The sequence below is a fragment of the Gobio gobio genome (genome assembly GCF_949357685.1).
Source record: "Gobio gobio genome assembly, chromosome: 6".
Lineage (NCBI taxonomy): Eukaryota > Metazoa > Chordata > Actinopteri > Cypriniformes > Gobionidae > Gobio > Gobio gobio.
The window spans coordinates 13,104,348-13,130,230 of record NC_137102.1 but is presented as its reverse complement, the minus strand read 5'-3'; the positions used below and the strand labels follow the sequence as shown (position 1 = coordinate 13,130,230).

The following is a 25,883-nucleotide window of genomic DNA, read 5'->3' as shown; positions in this document are numbered from 1 at the left end:
TTCCTAATGTGCCTTAATATATCGAAATCTACACTGCCTCATGGGATGAGATCATGATGATGCAGTTTTTGAAGTGGGTATCCTCGGGGCTCCTCAAAATTACCAAAACAAACCATTCCGCAAACAAACAATTAGGCAGTCATGAATTATTTAACAATTGCTAATACAGCTTACAAAACATGGACTGGGATTTGTGGTGCAATCGCAGAGCTGATGGGAGAAAAGCTCTTCATACAGGCAGCGTGAGGCTGTTGGAGATGCTCCTGGAGGGAATGAGTGAGTGGGAGATGCAGAGAGAAGAAGAGCGAAAGACAGAAAAAGAGAGCGAGAACGAGTGGAGGGGAGGGGTATAGCTGTGTAGCTCGGGATCACAGTCGCTGTGGTGCCATACCTCTCACAGACCCGAACGGTCCAGGCCGCGATGATCCAGGAGGAGATGCTGAAGACCAGCAGCACGGTGCCCGGGCAGATGGTCATGAGGGTCTTCATGACGAAGCGCGTGTTGAAGTTGATCTTGTTGAGGGCACCTATACTGCGTGAGGATGCGTCGGTGAAGAGCTTGCTATGGAGGAGCATGACCCGGCCAATCAGGTAGAGGCGGAGGAACATTGGGATGGAAAGAATGATGTCTACGTCGGCGTCGGCCACAGAGGGCACGTAGGTGAAAGCCAGCCGGGCCGTCCACGTGAACACATACTGGCCCGGGATCGGGTGAATGGCACACACCAGTAACTCCAGGACAATGAAGAAGATGCGCTCATATGTCATGGCTATCCTCCAGTCATCCGCCCCATTGTCCACCATGAACAGCTGCAGGTGAAGAACAGGGTATATTAGCAGAGAAGTTGAGAGAAACTCTCAAAAAAAATGTCTGTAATGTCAGACGATGGCTTAAAGGTGAACCATTTTTTCAACGGTAAAAAAACATCTTGTATTCCAGCTTATTACGCAGAGACAACAATAAAACCAGGTTGATTCCCTCAAAAAGTGTAAACACTCACTGTAATAAAGGAATTGTATAAAATAAATAATTAAAAAAGGCAACATGATGGATTAAGATTTTTGAGTTGTGTCAGACTACTTCATTTTGCATTGTTCACTAAATGCTAAATCTTGTTCAGCCCATAAACTCTTTTTCATTTAAGTTTAACTTGATGTACTAAAATATAAAAATGACACACAACAAAATTACTAAAACTTGAACTCAAATTAAATTGAAAGTGGGAATATAGCCTAAAAAATAAAAACAAATTCAAAATATTAATAAAACCCATAATAGCATCTCAGTGATACTAAAATAACAAAAATGGATTACAGGTTCAAAAAAAATGAATTATTAATATTTTTGTATTCTTTGCAAAGATGCAAAGATAAATGTGTACTAGTTTTCTATATCAGCATTTTACACATAAACCTTAACAGTGTATAATGACAAAAATCAACAACAGGATAGAAATCAGCAAAAAAACTGCAAAACAATAATCCTATAACAGTAACAGCAAAAGGTATCCATGCTGAAATGCCCTGCACAATTGGCTCAACCAATGTCATGAATTGGGGGTGGGACTATCGATATGGCCAGCCAATGGCAGATGGGGGAAGCCTGCTTGAAAATGTTTTTGAATTCTGTTTGTTGATACTCAAGAACTAACCTGTATTTCCCGAGCGTGGTACATTATTATAAGACCAAGCAAAATAACAGTGGAAAGGCTGATAAGGCATTTCAGTGCAAATGAATATGAAGATTCCTGCAGCAAGAGAAACAAAACACACAATTAGTATGAACATAAATAACCACACAGACTTGCAGCTTATGCTAAAGTTATAAAATCACGGTTACTAAATTCAATATTTTTGGATGAACAGACGCTGTCTAAACCGTCTGCGTCACAATACACTGCATTGCTTTACCCTGGAGGAGTTAATCCCCACTGTGTAAGGAAAAAAAAAATCTCTTTCCATAATATTCCCCATAGCAACAAATGAACCTCATGCTTTTTGGAACAAAAACATCTGATTAGGTTTGATATTAGGTTTACTCTCGCCATAAACTCGCCTATGACATACAGTACATGGACAATCACGCTATGCACGTGGGTGTATTTGATGATGTGAATACTTGAACGTGTTTTTCGGCACTGTCCTGTCATCTCAGTGTTGGTGGGAGTGAGGGACTTGCTAGTTGAAATGTTAGTGTTGTACAACAGAATGAGGGTTACAGATCGGCATGTTTCATAGAGACTGATAATAAATGGTATGGTAAATGTAGTTCAGTACATAAAATACCCATTTAGGCCATCAAACCATATCAGTCAATAGTCAAATACAGTAAACCTCAGTTTTGGTACGTTACACTTAAAAGTTTGTTAGTTAAATTAGTTTCAATTCAGTTTTTTAGCTTACCTTTTTGTTATGGTAGGTACAAAATGTATCTGTAAATCGTGTCAAAATAATTATATTCTAAATATACAAAAAGTGATTGACTTTTTGAAGGAAACTAGCTGTATGCAAAGATTTTCAAATCAAAATTTCATGTTCTGCCAGTATGAGGAAGTGAGGAAAGTGTGCATAATTTATGTAACCACAGAAAAGCAATTAAAAGATTCAATTTTAACAGTGAAATTAGACTCCCTTACCCCTTCTAATTTAACCCCAGGTCCCAATGGTCCCTCTACGAAAAAATTAGGTCTGAAATTGTTATAAATTTCCCGTGTGACAAATTGCATTGTAAACTAATTATTGCACCTGTTGGTCACCGGAAGGTTTTTTTTTCAAAGGTCAGATTCCTAACAAACACATCTGGAGTGCCTTTCTTTCCTGCTGACATTCACATGCCATTGTTCCACTCTTTTCTTTTCTTTTTCTTTTTCGTGCAAGATCAAGCCATGTGATAATTCGGTTAATTCAGCTGAATGTGACAGTAGCAGTGTAGCAGTTCTCTCCCACAGGGCTAGAAATAGCACAACCATTACAAAATCCACATCTCAAGGGAACTGAGTGGTCACAGTACCAAACACCTCATTTTGTGGACCCTGCATTAAGAATTGCTTTGGGAGTTGTCTGTAACACAGGCCTACCTCAAAGTTTAAAGCATTTCTGCTCTGTAAGCCCTCCAGTACTGCTTGTGAAAAAGACTACAACAGTAAGGAGATGAGAAGAGCTACATCCCAGAGTAGATCAATGCGGTTTAGAGGACAAATATTAATGTAATGTCTGATGGTGGCTATATATGCCAAAGGTTATGAGGGATGACATGAGGAATAGTGGGCTCCAAAAGACTGAGACCACTAGTGAAAACTTCACTATTTTACATTTTAATGCTAAAGGCTGATTTATACTTCTGCGTCGGACCTACGCCGTAGGCTACGCGTCGGTTTTCATTTACACTTCTGCATCGTTGTCCGTGTCTACTAGCGTGTGCTATTACACACGCTAGTAGACAGTGTCCATGGGCATGTTGATCAAAAACTTTGTAACATTTACAAAAAGTTGTAAAATATCAAAAAAACTGATCATTTATATTCCACAAGTGGAAATGTGTATAGGAAATGCGGCCCTATCGCAGATTTTTTTTTTGACCTGAGGGATTGGTTCTAGCAGACCAATCACAGTGCTAGAATTAATGCATTGTTACATTTTTGTAATCAGCCTTTAGATTTCTTTATTAAAAATAAGATTGTCAGCTTAATAATTTGCTTGAAATTTTTTATTGTAAAGTTGTCCAGTTGTAAAATTATTGTATATGTCAAAAATTTATTTTTTAATGTACAAATGTATTAGCAACCTATAAATAGAGTATAACATTACTTATACATTTCTTTATTTCTGTTTATTTTTAGGTTTAGGTTTTCTAATCCCAGAATTTCACTGTGTTCTCAAGCATTTGGATCCTGTCATGTGCATATTTTGCATACTTATATGAAAAAAAAAAACATGAAAAGAGCAAGCACCTACCTTAGTGTAAACCCCCCAGGACAGTTCAGTCTCTGTTACCATGACAACGATCCCAAACATACCAAATATTAGGGCATAGTCACTAAGTCGCTTGCGCTTTTCAAAAAGTGCCCTCCTGTGGCCCAACTTGTAGCCAATATCTTTATTTTTTTTCTGTGGTGCGTTGCCACTCTCTCTGACCAGGCTCTCATTGGACGCCTTGCTGGGGTCCTCGCCACCTCCCTTGGAGACGACCACTTCCAGGCCGGAGCTGTGAAGAGTCTGGAGCGGCTGGGTCTCAGAGTCATGCTCTGCTAGGTTGCGTCGTGACGCCGCCAGGCTGCCCAGTGGTCTTACCACTCCTCCATTGTACTTGCAGCTGTTCATGGCTATCTGAGGGAGTGAGTGACTGCTCTCGGAGAGGGAGGGCTTGGATCCAGCATGGCTCAGCTTTGTTCGCTCAGCATGTGCCTGTCAGCAAAAATCAAATACAGACAAATAGGTGTCAGCAGCATATACACAGAAACCCAGCATTAATCTACTCTGTTGGCCCTGCTCCATGACCATGAGTGTCCCAAGGCTCATTTCATCAGAAGACCTACTGTAGCATCTTCACTCCTCGGTGTATCGCAATGACTAAATGTTAATTGTATAGTAAACAATCCATAAAGTATAAATCAATATACTTTAATACATTTGTGATCGAATTTTATAACGAGCACACTGTGAGGTCCGCTAAACATACTGCTCAGACAATATGGGTAAAAAAAGACAGTATTTCTTTTTAGTTCAGCCCTCTGAAAGTATACAATGGCAGAAATTACCCACACAGAACAGATGTGCAGAAATCGTGATGGTTCGGGGCGAAATATCCCAATATGAAGAGGTATAATGACGTTTGGATGGCTCACTGTTAGCCTGGAGTGAGGAGTGGGCTATGTGAAAGCTGTGGTACTGGTGTTCTCTCACACTCCTGGATCTCCTGGAGAGATGTGTCTCTCACAGGTGAGCAAGTAGTGAAAAAATGAAGTGGAGCTACAATTGTAATACTCACAATTAGGCCTTATTTAAATGACAAAATGTGACTGGAATTTATGTAAAATTATCGCGGTTATCCAGCCATCTCAAATAATTGCGATTATTAAATAACTTCTATATAATTCTTTTTTTATTGGATACGAGTACAGATAAACTGAACAGAAATCAAATCTCAAGATCCTTCGTATTTCCTTATGTAAACAAAAATCGAACAAAAGTTATAGTTCTTCTGCAGGTATTGACTATATAATATATAGTATTATTATAGTATATATATTATTCATATTTATACATACATATATACACATACATACACAGGTAACTAACATTCCTACATGCACATGCCACCTAAGTATACTTGTAGTACATACTAGTGCTGGGCCAAAAAATTATATCACAGTATTTTTCAAAATCATACCGGTTTTGCGGTATATGACGTAGATTTCCTCCCATTCATGACCGGGTGTTAACCACATTCCTACTGCAGTAGATTGACTAGAATGCCCTATTTTACTGTCATGGTGAGTGAATATTGTAGAAAAATGCCACACTCGAATTAATACAGGTTTGCTAAGCCCCACAAAATGATGCTGTGGGGAGACAACAACCAATAATAGCACTAGTCTCTGAACACACATCAGTTTAACATATAAAGAAGTAAGAATACAGGCATTGTTACTTTTTTGCCCATTCGTCTTTGAAATTTTCAGTCTACATCATTGTCTTCTGTGATTTCAGACGTATGGCTGTATCAGTGTCTTTATTGCACATATATTTCATTTTAAGAAGACGTGATTTAATATGTGCGCATACACTGTGCTGGTTCCTTATTTAGAGCAATAGAGAATTAGAAATATGTCAATAAAAACCACTCTCATGCGCGTTGTTTGAATTCTCCGCTGTACGATATACACCGGTATTGCGGTATAATAAAAATTCATATCATAACAAAAATAAAAACCGGCATTCGGTATGAACCGGTATACCCCCCCAGCAATAGTACATACATGCAAACATATGCACCTATTCCAATATACAGAAAACTCTTAAAACAAAACTCTTCAACCCACCCACCCATCCGCCTGCCTGATGCACACCACATAGGGAAAAAACCTAAAAATAAAACAAAAGGTCAACCATGGAATGGATCTTAGATCTAACTCAAATTAAGTCAACGTCCCTTTCCTCCAGGTCACCTCGGCCTCCTCCCCCTAAATACTAGGGGTTCCCAAGTTTTAGCAAACTGTTGTCTCTTATTCCTTAGAAAGAGCCGTATCCATTCCAGATGAAGTGTATTTGTGAGTGTGTCAAGCCAAAGCTGGAATAGCCAAAGCTATTTTTCCAGAATGTTAAAATAAGCTTTTGGCGGTTAAAAGTCCATAGGAAAGAGATTGTTGTTGTGACTTTGACACACCGCGCTCATGTCTTGAAACACCAAACACAATTAAAAACTATTCTGGTTCAATAGATTGATTAGCTATTTCAGAGATGACACTGAAAACTGTGAAGCAGGGTCGCATCAGCCGTCCTACATTTGTCACATTTTGGAGAGATACCTGGAAATATTCTGGATAATTTTGTTTCAGAGTAGTGTAGTCTATGCAAGATTTTGAACTGGATGAGGCAATGTCTGGATTTTATAGAACATCTATTAATCTCTTCCAGGCTCCCCGCCCATAAGTCATTTGAAATCTCTGTCTGACCCTAATTCTTCCTCCCATAAACTTTTTATTGAAGATGTAGCAGGTATTTGGGAGGTCTGGAAGGTATTATAAATGCAGGATATCATTTTACGTTTACCAAAAAGGTGTCAACACAAGAAACTAACTGTTGCTAAGCTGTTTAGGTAGGATCGTACGTAGTTCCTGACTTGCAAGAACCTAAAAAAATGACTTCTATGAAGTTTGCATTTTCAAAGGAGACAAAAGTACCACCTTGATTCATATCACTTACTACGTGAATTCCTGCATCTCTCCATTGCTGAAAACCTTTATCTAGTATGGAAGGTATGAAAGAGGGATTGTCAGCTATAGGAATTGATAAAGGTAACATCTCCACCCCAAAATGAGTTCTAATTTGTTTCCAAATACGAATAACACTGCTAATGACAGGGCTGCTTCTGTAAATGTCTTTTTTACAGCTTGTTGTTGAAAGAATCACAGCACCAGGATCATATTCATCTTGTTCTAGTCTGAGCCAGTCCAATTGTCCACTTTTATCATTTAATACCATTGATATAATTCTGAGGTTAGCCCCCCAGTAATAGCAGTGGAAGTCTGGAAAGGCATGACCCCTTCACATTTCTAGGTTTGGAGAGATGTAGTTGTTTAATTCTATGGTTTTTATAATTCCAAATAAAGGGTAGGATAGTTGATTCCAGTTGCTTAAAAAAGGACTTGGAAAGAAATAAAGGGGTGTTTTGTAACAGATATAATAGTTGTGGGAGAAAAACCATCTTGGCATTTACTCTACCTATAAACAAAATAGGAAGAGTCTTCCAGAACTGAATATTTCTTTGAAATTTTTCTAAAAGGGGGCATAGTTGGCTTCTCGTAAAGATTTAAACTTGATAGTTATTCCTAGCTATTTTAAACTGAAATTTGTGAAAGATCTTTAAACCCAACTGGCATGAGTTCGTTTTATTTAGATTAATTCTATAGCCTGAGAATGAGCCATATTGTTCGATCACTTTTAAGATTACAGGGATACTAGACGGAGGTTTAGTCACATATAATAAAACGTCATCCACATATAAAGACATTTTATTTATAGAGGTTTCATTATATATACTTCTTGTTTAGAACAGGTTTATAAAAGCAATTAGGGCTGCACTGATATTAAAAATCTGGCCAATATGATAATTATTTTAATATTATGGCAGATAACAGTTACATGGCTGATATTAAAATTCTGTACTATTTTGGATGAAAAAAAATAAGTGATCCATAACTAAAAGCAATCATTTCAAATCCCACACGGAATTTTATCCATTATAACATCATAATCGACAGCTAGAAAATAGATATTGGTGTTGAAATTTGTTAAAGATTGCACTTAACAGTGTTAGTAAATTATTAGTGTTCATAAGATACATTGTATGTGTTGGATAATGGAAAATCTAAATGTAAATATAGAGAAAATGAGCATGAACTAAACATTCAGTATTGGTTGATACTGATAAATAAAAATAATAATGATAATTTCAAAAATGTCTTCATGCTCATGTACTAAACATCAGTGCCACAAGTAATCATCACAGAGATTCTGGTTGTACCTGGGGTCTCATGTATAAAACTTTCTGTAGATTTCATCCTAAAAGTTTGCGTGCGCACAAAAGCCAGATTTTGGGTACGCACAGAACCGGCACAGAATACCCTTTATAAAACCCAGTCAGCGGAAGATTGTGCGTTACATGCATCTCCACCCCGTCTCCTCCCTGAAATAACCATATATGGAGCTTACAACACCATGCATAATGTCATCTGCATATCATTTGCATATGAATAGTCCCATCCACGTGATACCATGTTTAATGGTACAAGACACTAAGAAAATATGACTATAAATGCCATTTGTGCCGTCACATTACATTACTAAAAATCATTCAGTATCCTTGTCTCATTTTAGAATAAATAAATAAAAAAATTATAGTTTTAAGAGTTATTCTCATTCTTTTCCGCTGGTCAAATAGTATTTTTAATTGTTTTAAACAAATCAAATTTATGCAATTTTGCCTATAAGGTAAACATATATTTTAGGATGTTTATATATATTTTTAATGGAAACAGATAGGCCTTATTTCTGCATTGTAAATTATTGACCAACTCAGCGTGTCACTGACAAAACATATCTTACCATTTTCTTCAAAATCCGTATAAAAATGTTGTAACTTCTGGATAATAATTTAATGTAATTTCAGTGCTTAACTCCATTAATGAGAGTGACATATTTAATCTAAATGTGGAAAAGGAAATGTTTAAATGGAAAACTTTTCTTCATTACTTCACTCACTCCAGTAAAAGTGTGCGTACGCACGGTCTAGTGTGTCTGTAAGGTGAGCACATATTTGCATGGTTCATTTTTATAAATTCCGATATGTGGGGGAAAATTGCATAAACACATTTCATTTTCATTGCCTTTTTTGTGCATAAGCAATATTTATACATCAGGCCCATGCTCTACATTCTTGAATAAAAGAGAGAAAAAAGGCAAAATCTGGCTTTAGCAGAGGTTTCTTCACAAATTACTGATGTTGACTACTAATTAAATTTGTGTTAGCTGTCACCTCATATTTGCATTGGGTAATAAAAACCCAATATATTTCCACAGAACCTATTCATTAGCGCTCATGTTCTAGCTGTTTAAATGGCTATTGTGTAAACAGCAAATTCAAAACTAAATCCAAACTGAAAACATTGTTTATGTAATTCTGATCAAATGAATATGGAATAGATAAGTGTGTCCTTTCCACATACTCTGATTACAAACAATTAGACTGTTGAGGAATGTAAAATCTCATCCAGACATCTATAGTACGGCTATGAATAACCCACTTCTTGCCAAAATAACCTTGCATTTGGTTACATGTACTTTTTGCCAAATTAACGAGATGTATGATATTCCATAATGCACAAAGGCAACAGTGATTACAAGGTGCTACATTGTCATTTCTTTGACATGTTCATGTTCTAGATGACTAGTCTATTCTTGGGCTTTGGTTAGACGTCTGTTACATTTGTGTAATAGACACCTGTGCCCGTATTCATAAAGATTCTAAGAGTCCTCTCAGAAAACTCCTAATTTAGCTTAAAAACTTTTACATAGGAGTCTTAGCTTATGAGCTATTCGGGACCGATCTGAGAGAAACTCTGAGCAAGGAAAATACAAAAACTTTTATCTTAGTGAAGAGGCGGGGCTGACCCCGTTGCTACGTATGACACAGTCTTTTGAAGACTGTGATTGGTTGGTTGTCCAAAAAGGGGAAAAAAGGAGCGCTTTTAAGTATAGGGTCTATTCTAAGCCTTCACTTTGAAATTACAAGAGCAAATTGTCCTATTTTACCGTTCTCTCTCACTCACACACACATAATATATATGTATATAAATCCTTTTATTATTTACCATGCTGTTAATTTCCTAAAAGGTATTTGATTGGCTTAGAATTATAAACATTGTTCCACTATTTCCAATTGCTGGCATGTCTATTTAATTGGTTTGAAAGTTGGATTTAATGCAACAAACATGATCCCTGCACGATCTAATCTATAGTGTCTTAGTAAGTCACTGTCATCCATTGTCTGCAACACATTTATTCTCCCTCTTCGTCTTTCTGCCATTTTCTCCGCTGCTAAAGAAACTCTTAAGCATCTTAAAAGTCCTCGTCCGTGCTCCTAACAAATTTGATCTTAAGACCTCTTTTAAGGGTTAAGATGCTTTCTGAATTACTTTATTCTTTACTAGGATTTTTTTGTTAATTTTAAGAGTAAATGCCCACATTTCTAAGAATTTTCTTAGAATTTTGTCACTAGGAGCTACTCTTTGCATTAAGATTCTTTATGAATACGGGCCCAGATTTGTATACCCATTCGAACACTCCAGACAGGTTGACTCGTCCGCCATCTTGGATCGGTCAACACGAACACGCCGATGCTGTCGCCACTCACAGTAACAATCAATGAGTTTTCCAATATACCACAACCTCTAAAAACTGCTGAGATTTAAATTCCCAAAGAAATGGTATAACCTTTCACAGGTGATAATGTGTATCTACAGATGTAGATATTCATACATGCATATAACTATGATTGAATGTTGTATGACTTACATTAAAAAGTTGAAATGCTCAACTTATTTTGATGAGTTAAAATAACTTAAAAACATCTGTTGTCATAACTTATTGATTCTATCTTTTTTTTTTTTTTTACAGTGTGGCTATTCTGAACTTAATACAACACCAATTCCAAACACCCCATCAGCTAATGCAAGTTTGAGTGTGTCAAATTTGTAATGTCAGTACTATTAATAGGAGGCTCTGAACACAGAAGAGGCCACTTTGAAATTGATGGTATTAAAATCACTGCAACCGGTGCAGCGTTCGTGACGAGAGAAGATGCCAACAGAATCATCTACCTTTGTATGAAAGCTATAATGCAAAACCACATCACTATAGGCATGTTTTCCAAAAGGACACATTTTGTACTGGAGGACCAAGAGAGGGTACTTGCAGTGCATTATACAAATTCACACCGTTCTCTGTGCTTACGTGTGTTATGCAACCTTTCAGTGTTTCCTTCTAACACAACTGGGTCTGACCTGACAAGGTCACATTCAAAAAGAATTCATTGTAAAAAATAATAATAATAAACAGAACCCCGGCCGAGTGAACAAACTAGTGTGGAATACAAAATGATTTTAATGTTTGCATGCGTATAATCTAGCTAGAGACTAAAACCATTTCTTCCCTTTAACATTTTGATTTCAGGTTTAATTATTTCAGTATAGATGTTCTTTCCAAGACATTTCCATATCGTGATATTTGCATATTTAAACAAAAAAAAAACCACGTTCTAATAACTGAGGTTAAGTGTTTTCTCATATTTTCACTTTAACCAACACCCTGTCTAACACATTTCCTGTTATCACACTGACATTTTGACCATTCGGTATCACTAGTGAATGAAAAGTAATAATTCCATTTTCACCAGACTCATGTTTTTTGCAATAGCCTGTGGGGGTCGACTGAGATTAAACTATGCATTTCCTGACATGACGCTAGACAATATTAAACGCACAAAGAAACAAAACGCAGTAAATGTGCCTACCCAAACACACTGAACGCCTCTGTGATTCTTTTCTGTTGTGGTTCAATGTCCTCCGTAAAACCTTTAGAGTAAACTGATCCCATTTAAACGGACCTTTTAGTCACAGAGGAAACGAGGTGGCTAGGAAGATAAAGGAAGAAAGACTTTATTAGAAGGAGACTTTAAATGGTTAAATATAGCCCTTTCATTGTCCTCTTTCTTAAAAATTGCTTTTTTTATGGCTTTTGGAACAACAGCATTAAACCCTGAGGTGGTACAACTCTTTATAACAGGAGAACCTCTGTGACACATGCTGCTATATGAGTTTATTAAAGTTCAATTTTGTTTACATGTTAAAGCTGTCACAAATAATGCAGAGAATTAACACCGGGCCTGTTTTCATTTTAGAGAGAAGGCAGTAATGCAGGTTTAGATATTGGTGCTTAAACATATCAAACACTGCCCATAGACAGTTTGATAACAGTAACATTGTGCTAATATGGAGATAGGACCGATATGACACTAAATTGCTGATTGTTTTCTTTCATGAAGTCTTTAATTTTTCATCATTGAATCCATTAATTAATTACATTAGAGAGGTTTATCAGATGTTTCACATGACACCAGAGCAAGGATCACTGAGCAAGCAAAGGGAGGCCAGTCAAAAGGAAACTAAACACTGACAAGAAGGAAGAATAAGAAAGCATTTACAAGTGAACCACAGTTGTATGTTAAGCCTTTCAGAGCACAATGTCTGTGTTTGTGGAACTGTGGATCACACACGCCACACTAGCAAACAACTATTAGGTTTCAGTTTGTGTCAAAGGATATTGTAACTATATACTTGATCTGTCCCTCTTAGCCAAAATAGTTTTTGTTTAAGCTATTAGCCAGAACAGTGTGGTTGAACAAAAAGTATATCAGCCCACACAAGTAAACAGTTATTTTATAAAGAGCACCAGCCAAATGTTATGCATGTTGATTTAAAGTTATTTATGAAAAGTATTACACTGAAAAAAACTTAAGTAAAATGTACTTTATAATTTCTGAGTACAAAAACTTGCAAAAGAAAAATTAAGTAAATTTCACATATTGAAATAAGTAAACTCTACTTAACTAAGTTAAAGCTGCAGTCTGTACGTTTTGCCTCCTTGTCGCCATCTCTGTTTGAAACTTGCAATTGCAGTTATTTGCGGAATTATCGTCTTTACGTAGGTTGTGCATCGTCACTGCTCCGGTGTGGATACTGTACTTCAGAATCATAGATTCTACATCTTGGAGTATGACCAAAATAAGAATTGTCCCTGCAAAACGTCATCTGAACAAGCAACAAACATGTCTGCCACTTTTATTCTGACCAACTGAGAAAAAAAACATTACAAAAAATCGTGCTACCAACGGTGATTAAATCGAATGATCGCTTAGCTCATATCACATCAAACCGTGCAAATTATTATTATTGTTATACTTTGTTCTCAAATTTTTAATGTTAACGACATCAGCATTGCGTGACTACATGCATTTAGTGTGTATTAGCGTTACCTGTAGATTTAAATTTCTGTACAGTCTAATCTTTTGCTTGACTACAGGTGAATCTCCAGTTGTCACTCATGACTGTCATTTGGACTTTTACAATCTGCATTCAAAATGTTAAGTTTTATTATTGATAACACTTTAGAATAATGGTCATTAGTTAACATTAGTTAACTACATTAGTTAACATTAACTAATAATGAACTGCACTTATAAAGCGTTTATTAATCTTTGTTAATGTTAGTTTCAACATTTACTAATGCATTATTCAAATCTTGTTAACATTAGTTAATGCACTGTGAACTAACATGAACAAACCATGAACAGCTGGATTTATATGAACTAACGTTAACAAAGATGAACAAATACAGTAACAAATGTACTGCTCATGGTTAGTTCATGTTAGTTAATACATTAACTAATGACCATTATTCTAAAGTGTTACCTTATTATTTTCCAGCTGCTGTGAGAAAAGGCTATAAATGATCCGCCACTTGCAGCATCCTCACATGCGATACTACTACCGGACTTCTTTATGTAATAGACCCAAATACATGCTCGAATTTCCCGTGGAAATCCACCAGTACAACTCAAATTATAACCAGTGTTGGGGAAAGTTACTTTGAAAAGTAATGCATTACAATATTGCATTACTCCCTTAAAAAGTAACTAAATGAGTTACTTAGTTACTTTTTAAGAAAAGTAATGCATTAATGTTACCCCCAAAACTGGTTATAACACATTATTACAAGCTTACCGTTGTGAATCGGGCTAAATTAAGGAGATAGTTTTGAACACTGGCTGGTTATGTACTTGCTCAAAAATGTTATCATTTTTAAAAAGTAAAAGTAAAATGAACAAAGAAAATATGTAACTTTAATTTGGCCAGTAAAAGTTTGTTGAGTAATTTCTACTTAGTTGAAGTTCTCTTTGCAATACTTTTTCCTCAAACAATATAAAACTACATTAAACCACGCTTTCAAAGTGTATGTTTTACTGATGCCGAGATCAGACTGCCCGATATCATAGGCAAATCGGTGCTCATGCACAGGAGTGACAATCACGCAGTGTGAATGATCAAAGACGCGATCAGAGAGAATCGCAGACGAGTTGACGACGCCCGTGAGATATTTGGCATGCTAAATAACTGGACCTGTCAGCGATTCAAACTCCTGCTGTGTGAAATGTGTTTTGACTGAAAATAGCACCGGCGATGACCTACAGCCAATGAGAGAGCAAGAGACAGGGTAGCGGGAGGTTTGGGGAGGAGTTAAAGACCAGAATGTCAGTATTTTAATAACGTTAGATGTATCTACAATTAAATCAAACAGAAACAAAGCACAGACATTTGCTTGACCAGCCGTAACAGCAGCACGGTGCAAAAAGATTTATTTACCTCAAACTCTCTTTGCAGAACACAATCAGTGTCTCCCAGGGTTCCTACACAATTTTCATTTCAAAATTCCATACTTTTCCAGACTCGAATTTCCAGACTTCCTACAGATTTTTCCGACCATATTTAACTTGTTCTGATAAAATGTTTTCAAATTCAACTGCTAACAAGTGTTACATTCTAAAGATTTAGTAGTGGCGTTTTTGCCTTTTATTAGGAAAGTAGCTAGACAGGAAGTAAGGTGGGAGAGAGAGAGGGGCGGGATTGGGAAAAGTCCATGAGGCCGGACTCGAACTCGGGTCTACCGAAGCACTACAGCACTACATGGCGACACACTTACCCACAATGCTATTGGTGCCGACAAGTCTGTTACACTCTGAGTCAAAACCTCTATGTAGGCTATCTAATATTTAGAAATCCTATATTAAAATATTGCCTTTTTTTACCTTAACGATCAAAATGCTAAATCAGTCACAATTTTTTTAAAGGGTTATTAATTTACCCAAAAATGTAATTTCTATCATAATTTACTTACCCTCATGTCATTCTAAACTAATAAGACTTTTGTTAATCTTGGAAATCTTGGACACATGAAGATATTTAAAGGATTAGTTCACCTCAAAATGAAAATGTCCTAATCATTTACTCACCCCAATGCCATCCAAAATGGCACCAACTCAGTTGGTTGATCAAAAACTTAATTTATCTTTCACTGAAGAAAGTAAGTCATGGATATCTTGGATGGCATTGAGGTGAGAAAATTATTAGGACATTTTCATTTTGGGGTGAATAAGTCCTTTAACAAAGGGACTGAAATCTCTCAGATTTAAAATATTAAAAATGTTAATATAATAAAGTCTTATGGTTTTGAAAGACATGGGGTGAATAAATGACAAATTTTCATTTTGGGTGTACGATTCCTTTAAGAACTCCACTATCGACTGTTTTATCCTCAAACCCAACTTGCTTTCTCAAACTACAAAGTGCTGTGTTAACCACTGTTGAACTGTGAAAAGGAAGGAACACACAGGTCTGACCTTTACTGCCATAGCTAGGCTACAAGTTTTTCATTCATTGAAAAAAACGATTGTGTATATATTTATTATATACATTTAGAAATTCTTAATTTTATATTTAGAAAATGAAATTGGGACATTAGTCTGGAAACATAAATATTTTTCCATACTCTGATTTATTTTTTCCATACTTTTCCAGACCTGGAAATAACTCAAATCAAATTCCATACTTTTCCATACTTTTCCAAACCCCGTAGGGTCCCAACCATTTCCTCCGCCATAATTTTTTTTTATTTTTCTCTTTTTTGCTGCAAATCAGCACACAGACAATTTGGACCGCAAGTACCTGCACTGCAGTCTATATTTTTAATAACAATTCCAGTCTCGCACGAGAACTCCAGTCTGACGCACGTGTGATCTAGCGTTGTTTCCTTCTCACTTCTCGCGTGTGAAACGTACTTTGCGGACGGGATGGAGCTGTTAGATTAGATTAGATTAGTGATTCTTCCTCTTCTACAGTCATGCAGTGTGAAACCCACTGTTGCCGATCTATCATGTATGAACACAGCAGCAACTGAATGCTGGCCCAGAATCCAGATAGTCATGCAGTGTGAAAGGAGCAGTGATTCGGGAGTTTGAAAATTGTGCAGTCTGTACTAGGCATTAAAAATATATAAGTAAATAATACAATTTCTATTGTCAATATACCATATCAACATAATAGAAGTCATGCAGTATATAAATCTGAACACAGAAACTTCAATACTTGGTACACAATACACAATGACGGTAACATTCGATGGATAGTTTTTGAATTATGAAACTATGAATGTCGTTTTGAGAAGAAAATTAACTCCAAATGTCACAAAATGGCATGTTACTAAACCTAACAACAAAAGCAATGATAAAACAGTGTTAATACAGCTGGAAAACAGCGAAAAATCAGCCCTATTAATTATTCATGCCCCAGTGCATGATGGGAACACCAGTATCAGAAAAGTTGAGAACCCTTTCCACATTTACAGGTTTTTCAGAGCGGAAGTCATCATAGCTGGGTTAACTTTTATCGCGGTGAATGAGAGTATACATTAAATATATTTGTGTCCCCATTTTTATTCATATTAACCATCAAACATTTTAAAAAGTTAAACATTTAAAATATTTACAGTCTACACAAAAGTCTCTGTGCTCACAGCGTCACAGACATTAATATTTTAGCGATTTATAAAAGTTGAATCACTGTCTGGCCATCTGGAATTTTGATATGGAGATAACAGTTATGATTATATATTTTTTTGTAGTATTAGACCACATTGTGTATGTATATTAGCACCGTTTGTTGTTTTTCTTGTGGTATGAGAGCGTTCGGACCCAGAAGCGCTGCCACGTGACGTCAGACTTAACAACCGGATAGTGATTTCACAACTTTCAAAAAGAGGGAAAAAAAAGAGAGTGAGATTGATAACGGCAGTGAAAAAAGAGAAAGATGTTAATTTTTACCATCACTCCCATAGACGTTGTATTAGAAACACCCTCACAGCAGCGGTAACTTGTTTTTTGTAATTTAATGCAAAAGTAATATAATACAAAGTATTAGTGTTATAAATGTACATACATAAAAATAAAAAAATATGAAAATACAAAAAATTGCAGGATTTATGATATTGATGACCGTTAAAACGCGCCATCACAGTCTGTGAAAAGGGTCTATTTTATAACGATGATATTTAAGCTTTCATTTCTACAAGCCTGAATTGAGTACTAATATCAATTCTTTTTCTATAGTATTTACTTCACCGCAGAATAATTTTTATAAATTCAATTTATAAAATAAAGCCTGATTTAAAAAAAAAAAATCCCTCATTTTTCTGTTGGGAAAACTGCCCGTGTGTCTGAAGCGTACAGCTGGACACATCTTGAGTGAAGCACCCGTGATCTAAGGATCAAAGCTTAATTTAATGATATAATTAAATGAAATGGAGCATCAATAAACGGATGTGTGGGACAGATATCGAAGGTTATTTGTTGCAGTTCTTCAGATGAAAAATAATGGATAGTTTATGTATTCCAAAAGTCCCTTTGTTTGCGTTACTGGAGCAACATGTCTGCCATTAACAAAGCTTGTGCACAATAGGGCACAGTATTCAGAAGTAGTAAAGGTCTCTGACTCCACCTTGTACGCTTTATTCTGCCCAACTGATAAGACTTTCTGCCTAAATGAATTTCCTTTGACTGTACACTCTCATTAGTATCCTTCCTTTCAACTATCTAGCATCAGATATCAAGAGTTCTTTTTTTTTTTTGTAAAGGTCAGTTTATTTTTCTTCCTTTGTTAGCTTTCTTCCTGTCGTACCGGTGCTGCACTTGGGTTTAATCCAGCCTTGAAACAGCTAAAAAAAGTCACTTGGTGAACCATAGTACAACATTTTAACTAAAGGTGCTTAAAGTGTAACTTGTTCAGAAAACCCATTTGAATTTATATTTTTTCATAATTTAGTTTTCTGTCATTGTTATAAATCCATTTGGTGAGACAAGTGGTGCAGGAATTACAACGTTTAAAGTGAATTATTAACTACAATCTAGAAAGAAGAGAATCTAAAATCTTTTCCTGTGTACAAAAGGTGATCATTTGCATTAGAGATACCTCTGATATGGTGTGTTTTACTGAATGGACGTTTATGTTTCTCGATGAAGAACAACGAGAAAGCCAAAGTACTACTGCAGGAAATGGATTCGTGCTTTTGATCTAATCCACATTTGAATCACCGCATTATTTGTCCATATATTCGGTGTGTATAAGTCTTTACTTTATGAGCCTTGGCTACTACCACCTAAGGAGATAAGCCACTGTGATCGACCTAATAAAAGATATTTCAGGACTTGAGAGAGAGAGCATGAAGCAGAATGGAGACATGAATGGAGCCTCGGTGAGTGGCATCAGATAACAGGGTCAGAAAAATAAATGGAGCCCTGGGAGCTGTTCGAGTCTTTTGAATGATCTGCAGATGAAGGCACTGGCGCGGCAAATAATGAGGGCATCATTTGGGCACGCTGTAAAAGTGGCACAGATTCATTTAACACAGATATCTGCAGTAGTTTCAATTCGTTTGAATTCTGTACGTGTCAAGAAAGATTCAAAATTCAATAGAAAAAATGAACTGGGTAAATCATAATTGAGTTATGAGCGAAATTGGATCTCATTCGTTTGAATTCTGTACATGTAAAGAACGATTCAAAAGAAAAAATGAAGTAACTGGGTAAATCATAATTGAGTTATAAGTGAAATCGGATCTCATTTTAGACTATGTTCTGTCCTGTCGGGTGCTCAGACTAGGAGGAAACGAAGATTGAAAATTAATTTCAAATCCATCAAAATTCAATCAAAAAGCTTTTTTTTTTTTCTAGAGTTTCAGTGCTGGATTTCTACTGTGTTGTTGTGCCTTTGTGTGGCTGTAAGAATTGGTTGAAATTGTATTTTAGGAGTTTAATTAAGACAAATTAATTAAGACAATATGATTGTCAAACCTTTCCATGTTTTTTCCCCACCATTTGAATGATCATATTTAACTATATTTTAATACAGATGTGGGCACTGCAAGAAGACCCTTCACCAGAAGAGAAATGTCAAGTTTTGATATGCACTATGCAGATAAATTTAACAAACGTCTGTGTGTGTTCATGTTTTTCTATCCCGGTGGGGACTTCAACCTGAATGAACTATTCTAAATTAGATATGATTTATAAGCTTGTTTCCTCATGGGGACCTCAATTTAGCCCCCCACGGTCCCCATGAGGAAACAAGCTTATAAATCATATCTAATTTAGAATAGTTTTTGAAAATTAAAAAATGCAGTTTTCTGTGATGGGTAGGGTTAGAGTAAGGGGATAGAATATGCAGTTTGTACAGTATAAAAAGCATTACGTCTATGAAGAGTCCCCACAAAGATAGGGAACTGGGCATGTGTGTATGTGAGTGTGAAAGTGAGAGTGAGAGAGAGGCACAGTGGGTTTTTATGTCCGCGTGAGTGTATGCATGAGATGCAGTGTGCTTGATGTCATCATGTTGATAGGCTGCTTACGAATACATGTTTTAGCAAATCAAATTAGCCGACTCAAAATCTTAACCTCACGGTTATTCGTTTAAGGGCAGCAAAACAACAACATACGACAGGCGTGGTCGCATATCACGCAGCGTATTCTATAAGAGTGACATATTGAAAGCTGTGCTGGTGGCCATAAATAAATAACCTACCTTGTGTTTGCCTGCTCGATTTTTCCTTTCCTCCTTGTCGTGAGGCTCTGGCCACAGTTGACTGCTGGAGCCGTACGGGGGGCTGCTGTTTTCACTGCTAGACACCGACGAGTTTCTCTCTAGCGCGCGCTCGCATTGATACGGCTGACAGAGTGCGATTTCCCCCTCCTGGTACCTGCCGCCTCGGTCACTCTGCTGCCGCTGGAGGCTGTGTTCCTGCGCGAGAGCCTGCTGATGCTGATGCTGATGCTGCAACAGCAGCGCCTGCTGGTTTCTGCACACTTGCTCCGATCTGCCGATGCAGTAGTTGATGGGCAAGCTGCTGCCCAACAGTAACTGAGCCTGAGGCTCAATTAATTGCCTCTCCTTCTCGGCTTCCTCGCGTGCATTTATCTGTCCTTGACCAGAGTTTGGCAAGAGTAGCTCAAAGGAGGGGTCCCTTTGTTGATTATAACAAGGTTGCTGCAGCAACTGGTTTTGGTCTCGACGCCCCCCCTCCCCGACGCCACTCTGTAGAATTTCTTGTTTGTAATAATTAGCACTCTTTTGGCGCGTATCCCGCGTATAAGAAATGTGCGAAGGCAGAGGCGGCGGCAGCAGATCAGATGGGGAGGGCTGCGGGGAAACGGAAGATTTCTGCTGAGGAGAATGGCTGCTCTGCGAGAGCCCCTCAGAATGACACTGATAGCCAGATGAGGCCCCTGGAAACGGATGCGGCTGGTGGTCGCAAGACTCACGGTCACTGTGCGCTCCCGGTGCGAGGCTGCAGCGGCCGGTCAAAGGCAGGCACTCGCCGTTCCTGGTGCCGTTGTCCGGGCAAGACTGTACATCTCGGCTATGATGCGAGGAGGTGGATCGCTCCTTTATCGATGGCGGTGGGGGCGGCAGACTAAAGAGCGGGGCGACTGGACGAGATCCTTCCTTCTGACTGTCACGAGCGTCCGCGTCGTTGGTGTGCGGCTGGTGGACAGCTCCCGCGTGCCGATGCCGCATCCCCTCAATATCCGCGTCTTGTTGTGGTTGCTCCTTTGCCTTGTAAAGCACCGACACCCATTCATTGCGATGTGCCCCAAAAGAACCGATCTGCCTTGTCTCATTGGTGGGCTTGAGCAAGACCTGCCTCGTGACGTCATCACCGAGATGAACACCGCCCTCGTGTGAAAACCGCTTTATGTTTACAGTTGATAAGATTAAACCTGAAATGTGAATTGGGTATTAGCAAGGTCATGCACGCGGCGAAAGCTGAATGCCGTGGCGGGATTTTCTTTTTCAAGCCTGTGCAATTGAATGACAATATTAAAAATAACGAGCACCACTTTACGTGACAGGTGCACGTTATAAATTGGTTACTGTTACGGCGAAAAGCCTATGTTGTCCAAGCCTGCGCGTGCATACAATGATAACCAAGTGTTGAGTGCAAGACAATAGCAGCCTAAAGCGATATCTGACTGACGAGTATATTCAGTCAGGTCGATTGCGAGTCTGTATGATCTGATCTGCGAGTTCGAATTATCAGTTAATCTGTGAATCAGTTTAGAGAATAAACCCAAAAGAAAAATTTGCTCACAAAGACCAGCATGAGTAGAGAGTGGACAGCACAGCCTAATCCTTTTTGACTTTCTCAGTTTGTGTAATTCCACTTATCAGAGTATTTATTTTTCCCCACATTAATTTCACACTTCTAGTACAAATATGTGGTTTTGTTTCATTAATACAGTGTATACTTTTTTTCATGATTTACCCAGAAAGAATGGAAGTGAAATGTGACAACACCCCATAGGTGGCATATTGTAACATGACCAAATGACAGCTTAAAATGTTCTCTGATACAATAAAAAAAAAAATCCAAGACAAACTCAAATATTTTGTCAATAAAATAGTTATTAACTTTTTCAAATAAAATAATTTTTTAATAATTAAAAATAAAAAAAATTGAGTTTGATAACAAACACACTGCAAAACACAGCTATACAGCATAGTTCAAAACAATAATAATTAATAATTTCTGAACATTGACTCTCAGTCTTTATTCACCTTTTTCTCATGGTTTCTCAAGTATAGAATAGCATATTTCTAATAGGGGCTCATTGTGACAACATGCCCCACCTGTGCAACTGGGATTTAACCCCGGCTTGTGTCTTCTGCTGGTTAGATCCGAATTAAAGAACGATCTCAACTGTTAAATAACAATGAAACCTAAAATATCAGATGTCTAATTTTAAATAAACACAAAAAACAGAGATGACAAATTAACTTAAGTAGGAAATGTACTTTTGCTATGGTTAAATAAATGTTCAGTAAATGTATTTTTATTTTGCACTAAGTTTCGTCATCCTGGCATGTGTGGAAAGTTTTAAACCATGTGTGTTACAACTAGCCCCATGTTAGGTTGTGCCCCGCTCGGCCCAATTAGCCTACAACGATATCACTGAAAAGCATTAAAAAAATTAGTATATATACACTATAGAAATGAAATATTCATTATTTGTAAGATCATATTCATTCACTATCCCCAAATTCCCTGATATTTCCAGGTTTTCCATGACCGTCAGCCCTGTTTTATTTAACAGGTTCTGTAAACAAATAATGAGCAACCGTTTTAGCCAATAATATTTACACTAGCAAAAGAAATTCTGCTCTAAAAGACAATGTACTTTGACTCCCTTTCTCTCCAGACAACATCTGTTCACTACTCTGCACTATACTCACGAATAGTCTAAGATCTAGAATGCCGTTAACACAGAAAAGCAGATTGATACAGCAAAATGCCCCAGTGCTGTTATTATAAATCAATCAAATTTGGGACCAGAACAGACTGTTGTATAATGTGGAATAAATAATACTTGAAAAACACAAGGACGACTAATAAAGAATGGGTCTTCCGTTTCAACACATGGTGCTCCAATATATGCTCCTTGACTCACATCAGAAACAGTTCAGTGGCTCATTCTAGAATAAATTAAATATACTGTTGTCAAGCTGATAGTTTTGAATAAAAGCATAAGATGATGTGTATTCCAACACCAAAAATACATTTTGGCATATCAAAGAGATGGACACTGGCAAAGAGGTTTTTTTTCTTCTTTTCAGATTCACTGCTGTCATCTGTCATGTCCCACAGCGACATTTCAGAATAGTTTATGCATATGCAATTGCTAAATATTTCAACAAGTGCAGACAAACAGTTGTCATATAGAAACAATTGGTTGTAATTTTGTATCTTTGAATACATTTTCCATACACACACTCCATCTTGTGCAATAAGAGGTCTTCATTTAATTTTCAATCCTCCATCACTGAATGCCACTACATCATCCAATTTCTCTGTGATAAAGTCTTACATGTTAGAGATATAAGACTTCAAGCATTTGTGAATGACCAGGTATAAATGGCTTTCAATAATATTAATGATAGTTTACTGAGGACATCCCATTACGCTGATAATGAAAATGGAGATGTTAGAAAGAATCAGCATAAATATGGGTTTTATTACATTGCGAGTACCAAATGTCTCCACAAAGATAACCTGAAATCACTACAAATCACAGAAAAACCCCATCACATGAAAAACATCTTAATATACAATAACTATATACATTTTGAATTAAAACTATAAATGCAGAAAGATTTGTTTTTAGGGTTTAGGTTTTTGGAACAAATTTAAAAGAAAAGAGCAGTCATGGAAAGCCCAGACAAAACAAAAAAATGTTTTAACATAGTAGACCGGCATCTGCCTTTACCATAGAAACTCTCTCAGAGAATATCAGCAAACTATAAAATGAGAAATTGCGTAAAAATATAACTTGTAAAATCTTGATACATCATACACCCTAATGTTTTTAATCTTTGAAGCTTTTGAGTAAAAACAAAACTTTCCAAATCCCATTATTTATAGCCCAGTTTCAGTCACGTTGTCAGGTGGCAAAAGATATGCAAAGTAAATGTCAAGGCATTTTGCAATCCATATCCCAAATTTTTGCATAATATTCTCATGCACCATTATTGTATTAAGAGTACAACAGTGTTATAACACTGTATCAGTAAAATACAGCTGTGTATAGTTTTGTATAGGCTATTTTAGTCAAATATGGATAGAGAAGAATTTATCAGTGAGGGTCTATTTACAATAGTGCATCCTAAAATTAAGTATGACAGCATGGAAAAGTAACCTGAAACACACACACACACACACACACACACACACACACACACACACACACACACACACACACACACACGTAATGATTCAAATGCCTCTAATGTGAAAAAGAATCAGCCAGACATTGCTGTCGGAGTGTGCAATGGAGGGTATGCAGATGCACAATACAATATGCAGCATACAGTCCCTCATGTCTGATTGACTGAGAGACATTACCTCTGAAACACATATCACAGGGAAATGCAATCTATGGAATGTAATGAGAATGATACAACAAATCAGCTCTTTCACATACAAGGATATTTTGAGGGGAAATAAAGGACCTAAACTGAGCTGACAAGAGTCGTGATCCACAAAGATTATTATAAATGCCTAGTGGGAGAGGACGAGGACCAGAGTTAATGCACCAGACATGCTTGCTTTTTAAAACAGAAATTACAGTATATTGAATCTGCTCAAGCAAATATTCAAATTGCAAATTTTGTGCCACTTCATGCCACAAAAAAATAAATAAAAAATATCTAGAGAGTTGTTTGTTAAAAATAGACAGCCTTGATGTAGTATTTGCATTGTAGCTTGAATCATTTAGGACTCTTTCAGCCTAGATCTATCACTCACACTGGTTTGGATTTTTTTTTTTTGGTATTATTATTATTCATTTTTTTTTTTACTTTTTGCTCCTTTATTTATGTTGCCGTTGTCACGAACAATGAGGAAAGAATATGTTCATACTGACCAGCTTCTACGTAAAAATTTTTTTGTTATTAATGCCATAGTCAAAACACAAAATAAGACCTGAATTGGAAAGAGAGAAAAAGCACGAACATAACAAACAAAAAATAAAACAGCATAGAAGAAAGAAAGAAAAGAAGAAAAAACATGCCAAATGTGATTATAAACCAAACATGTAGTAAAAGGCACCTGGATTTATGGAGGGGTGGAGGGTGTCACATATTTTTCATCTTCCCTGACAAAGGTTGTCTGTATAAATGAAAGGGCAACACGAAGATAGGTCAGAATAAATCATCACAAAGATATGCTTCAAAGGCCTTGAGAAACCTTCTTTCATCACCTCTGGTCTGCCATTTTAAGGCTAATACTAACAGAGGGAACCACATGAAATACCAAATGTGAGGCAGGGAGCTGTGGCACTAAAACCAGTAAGTTACACAGAATCTGCACTTTCTTACCTTACAGTTTACACATCTTCATACGGATCCTCCTGACAATATCATCAGCACAATAAATCAATTAAAAAAGATATACAATCAGATTAAAAATAAGAAACGCACGTAATCTCCCCGAATAAAAAAGGGAAGTCCACACCGCCACAATTCCTCGTTGTGACCGTTGTCCTCGGTCTAGTGACGGGCATGCCCTCCAGCGCGTGAATATGCATGCGACCGATGGCGCGAGCACTCTCCGTGTTTCCCCTTCACTTTCATCTCCAGATGTTGAACGTTTACCTCTTGAAAGGCATCTCAAAACGGAATATAATATAAAACACGTCCACCGCAGTTAATTGGGCTACACACGTCGTGACTAATTGAGGAAAAAAAGCAAAACTGCACCGAACGTGTGTTTCACGTGCTGCACAGAATATTGGTTGCAAGATCTTGTCTGGACCGTCACGCCGTAGTATTGATCGAGGATCGTGAGAGGAGGGTTATATGACCTTGTGACGTGTTGTAAATTGATGGGGGGATCCCTGTTCTATTTTTAGATCTTGGTTGTTGAGAGACTAGCGGGGGTGGATGAAT

General features: G+C 37.1%; 1 protein-coding gene across 1 annotated transcript in view; it reads right to left on the bottom strand.

Moving 5' to 3' along the window:
* Window positions 1-21,039, bottom strand: part of kcnn1a (potassium intermediate/small conductance calcium-activated channel, subfamily N, member 1a) — a 37,847-nt gene extending 16,808 nt beyond the window's left edge. The window contains exons 1-4 of the mRNA XM_079818632.1: window positions 19,965-21,039; window positions 3,955-4,404; window positions 1,653-1,748; window positions 392-810 (exon numbers count right to left, since the gene is read on the bottom strand). Of these exons, the coding sequence (XP_079674758.1) occupies window positions 392-810; window positions 1,653-1,748; window positions 3,955-4,404; window positions 19,965-20,957 (1,958 nt within the window). The 5' untranslated portion in view covers window positions 20,958-21,039. The remainder of the gene's footprint in view (window positions 1-391; window positions 811-1,652; window positions 1,749-3,954; window positions 4,405-19,964) is intronic.
* Window positions 21,040-25,883: the final 4,844 nt, after the last annotated feature.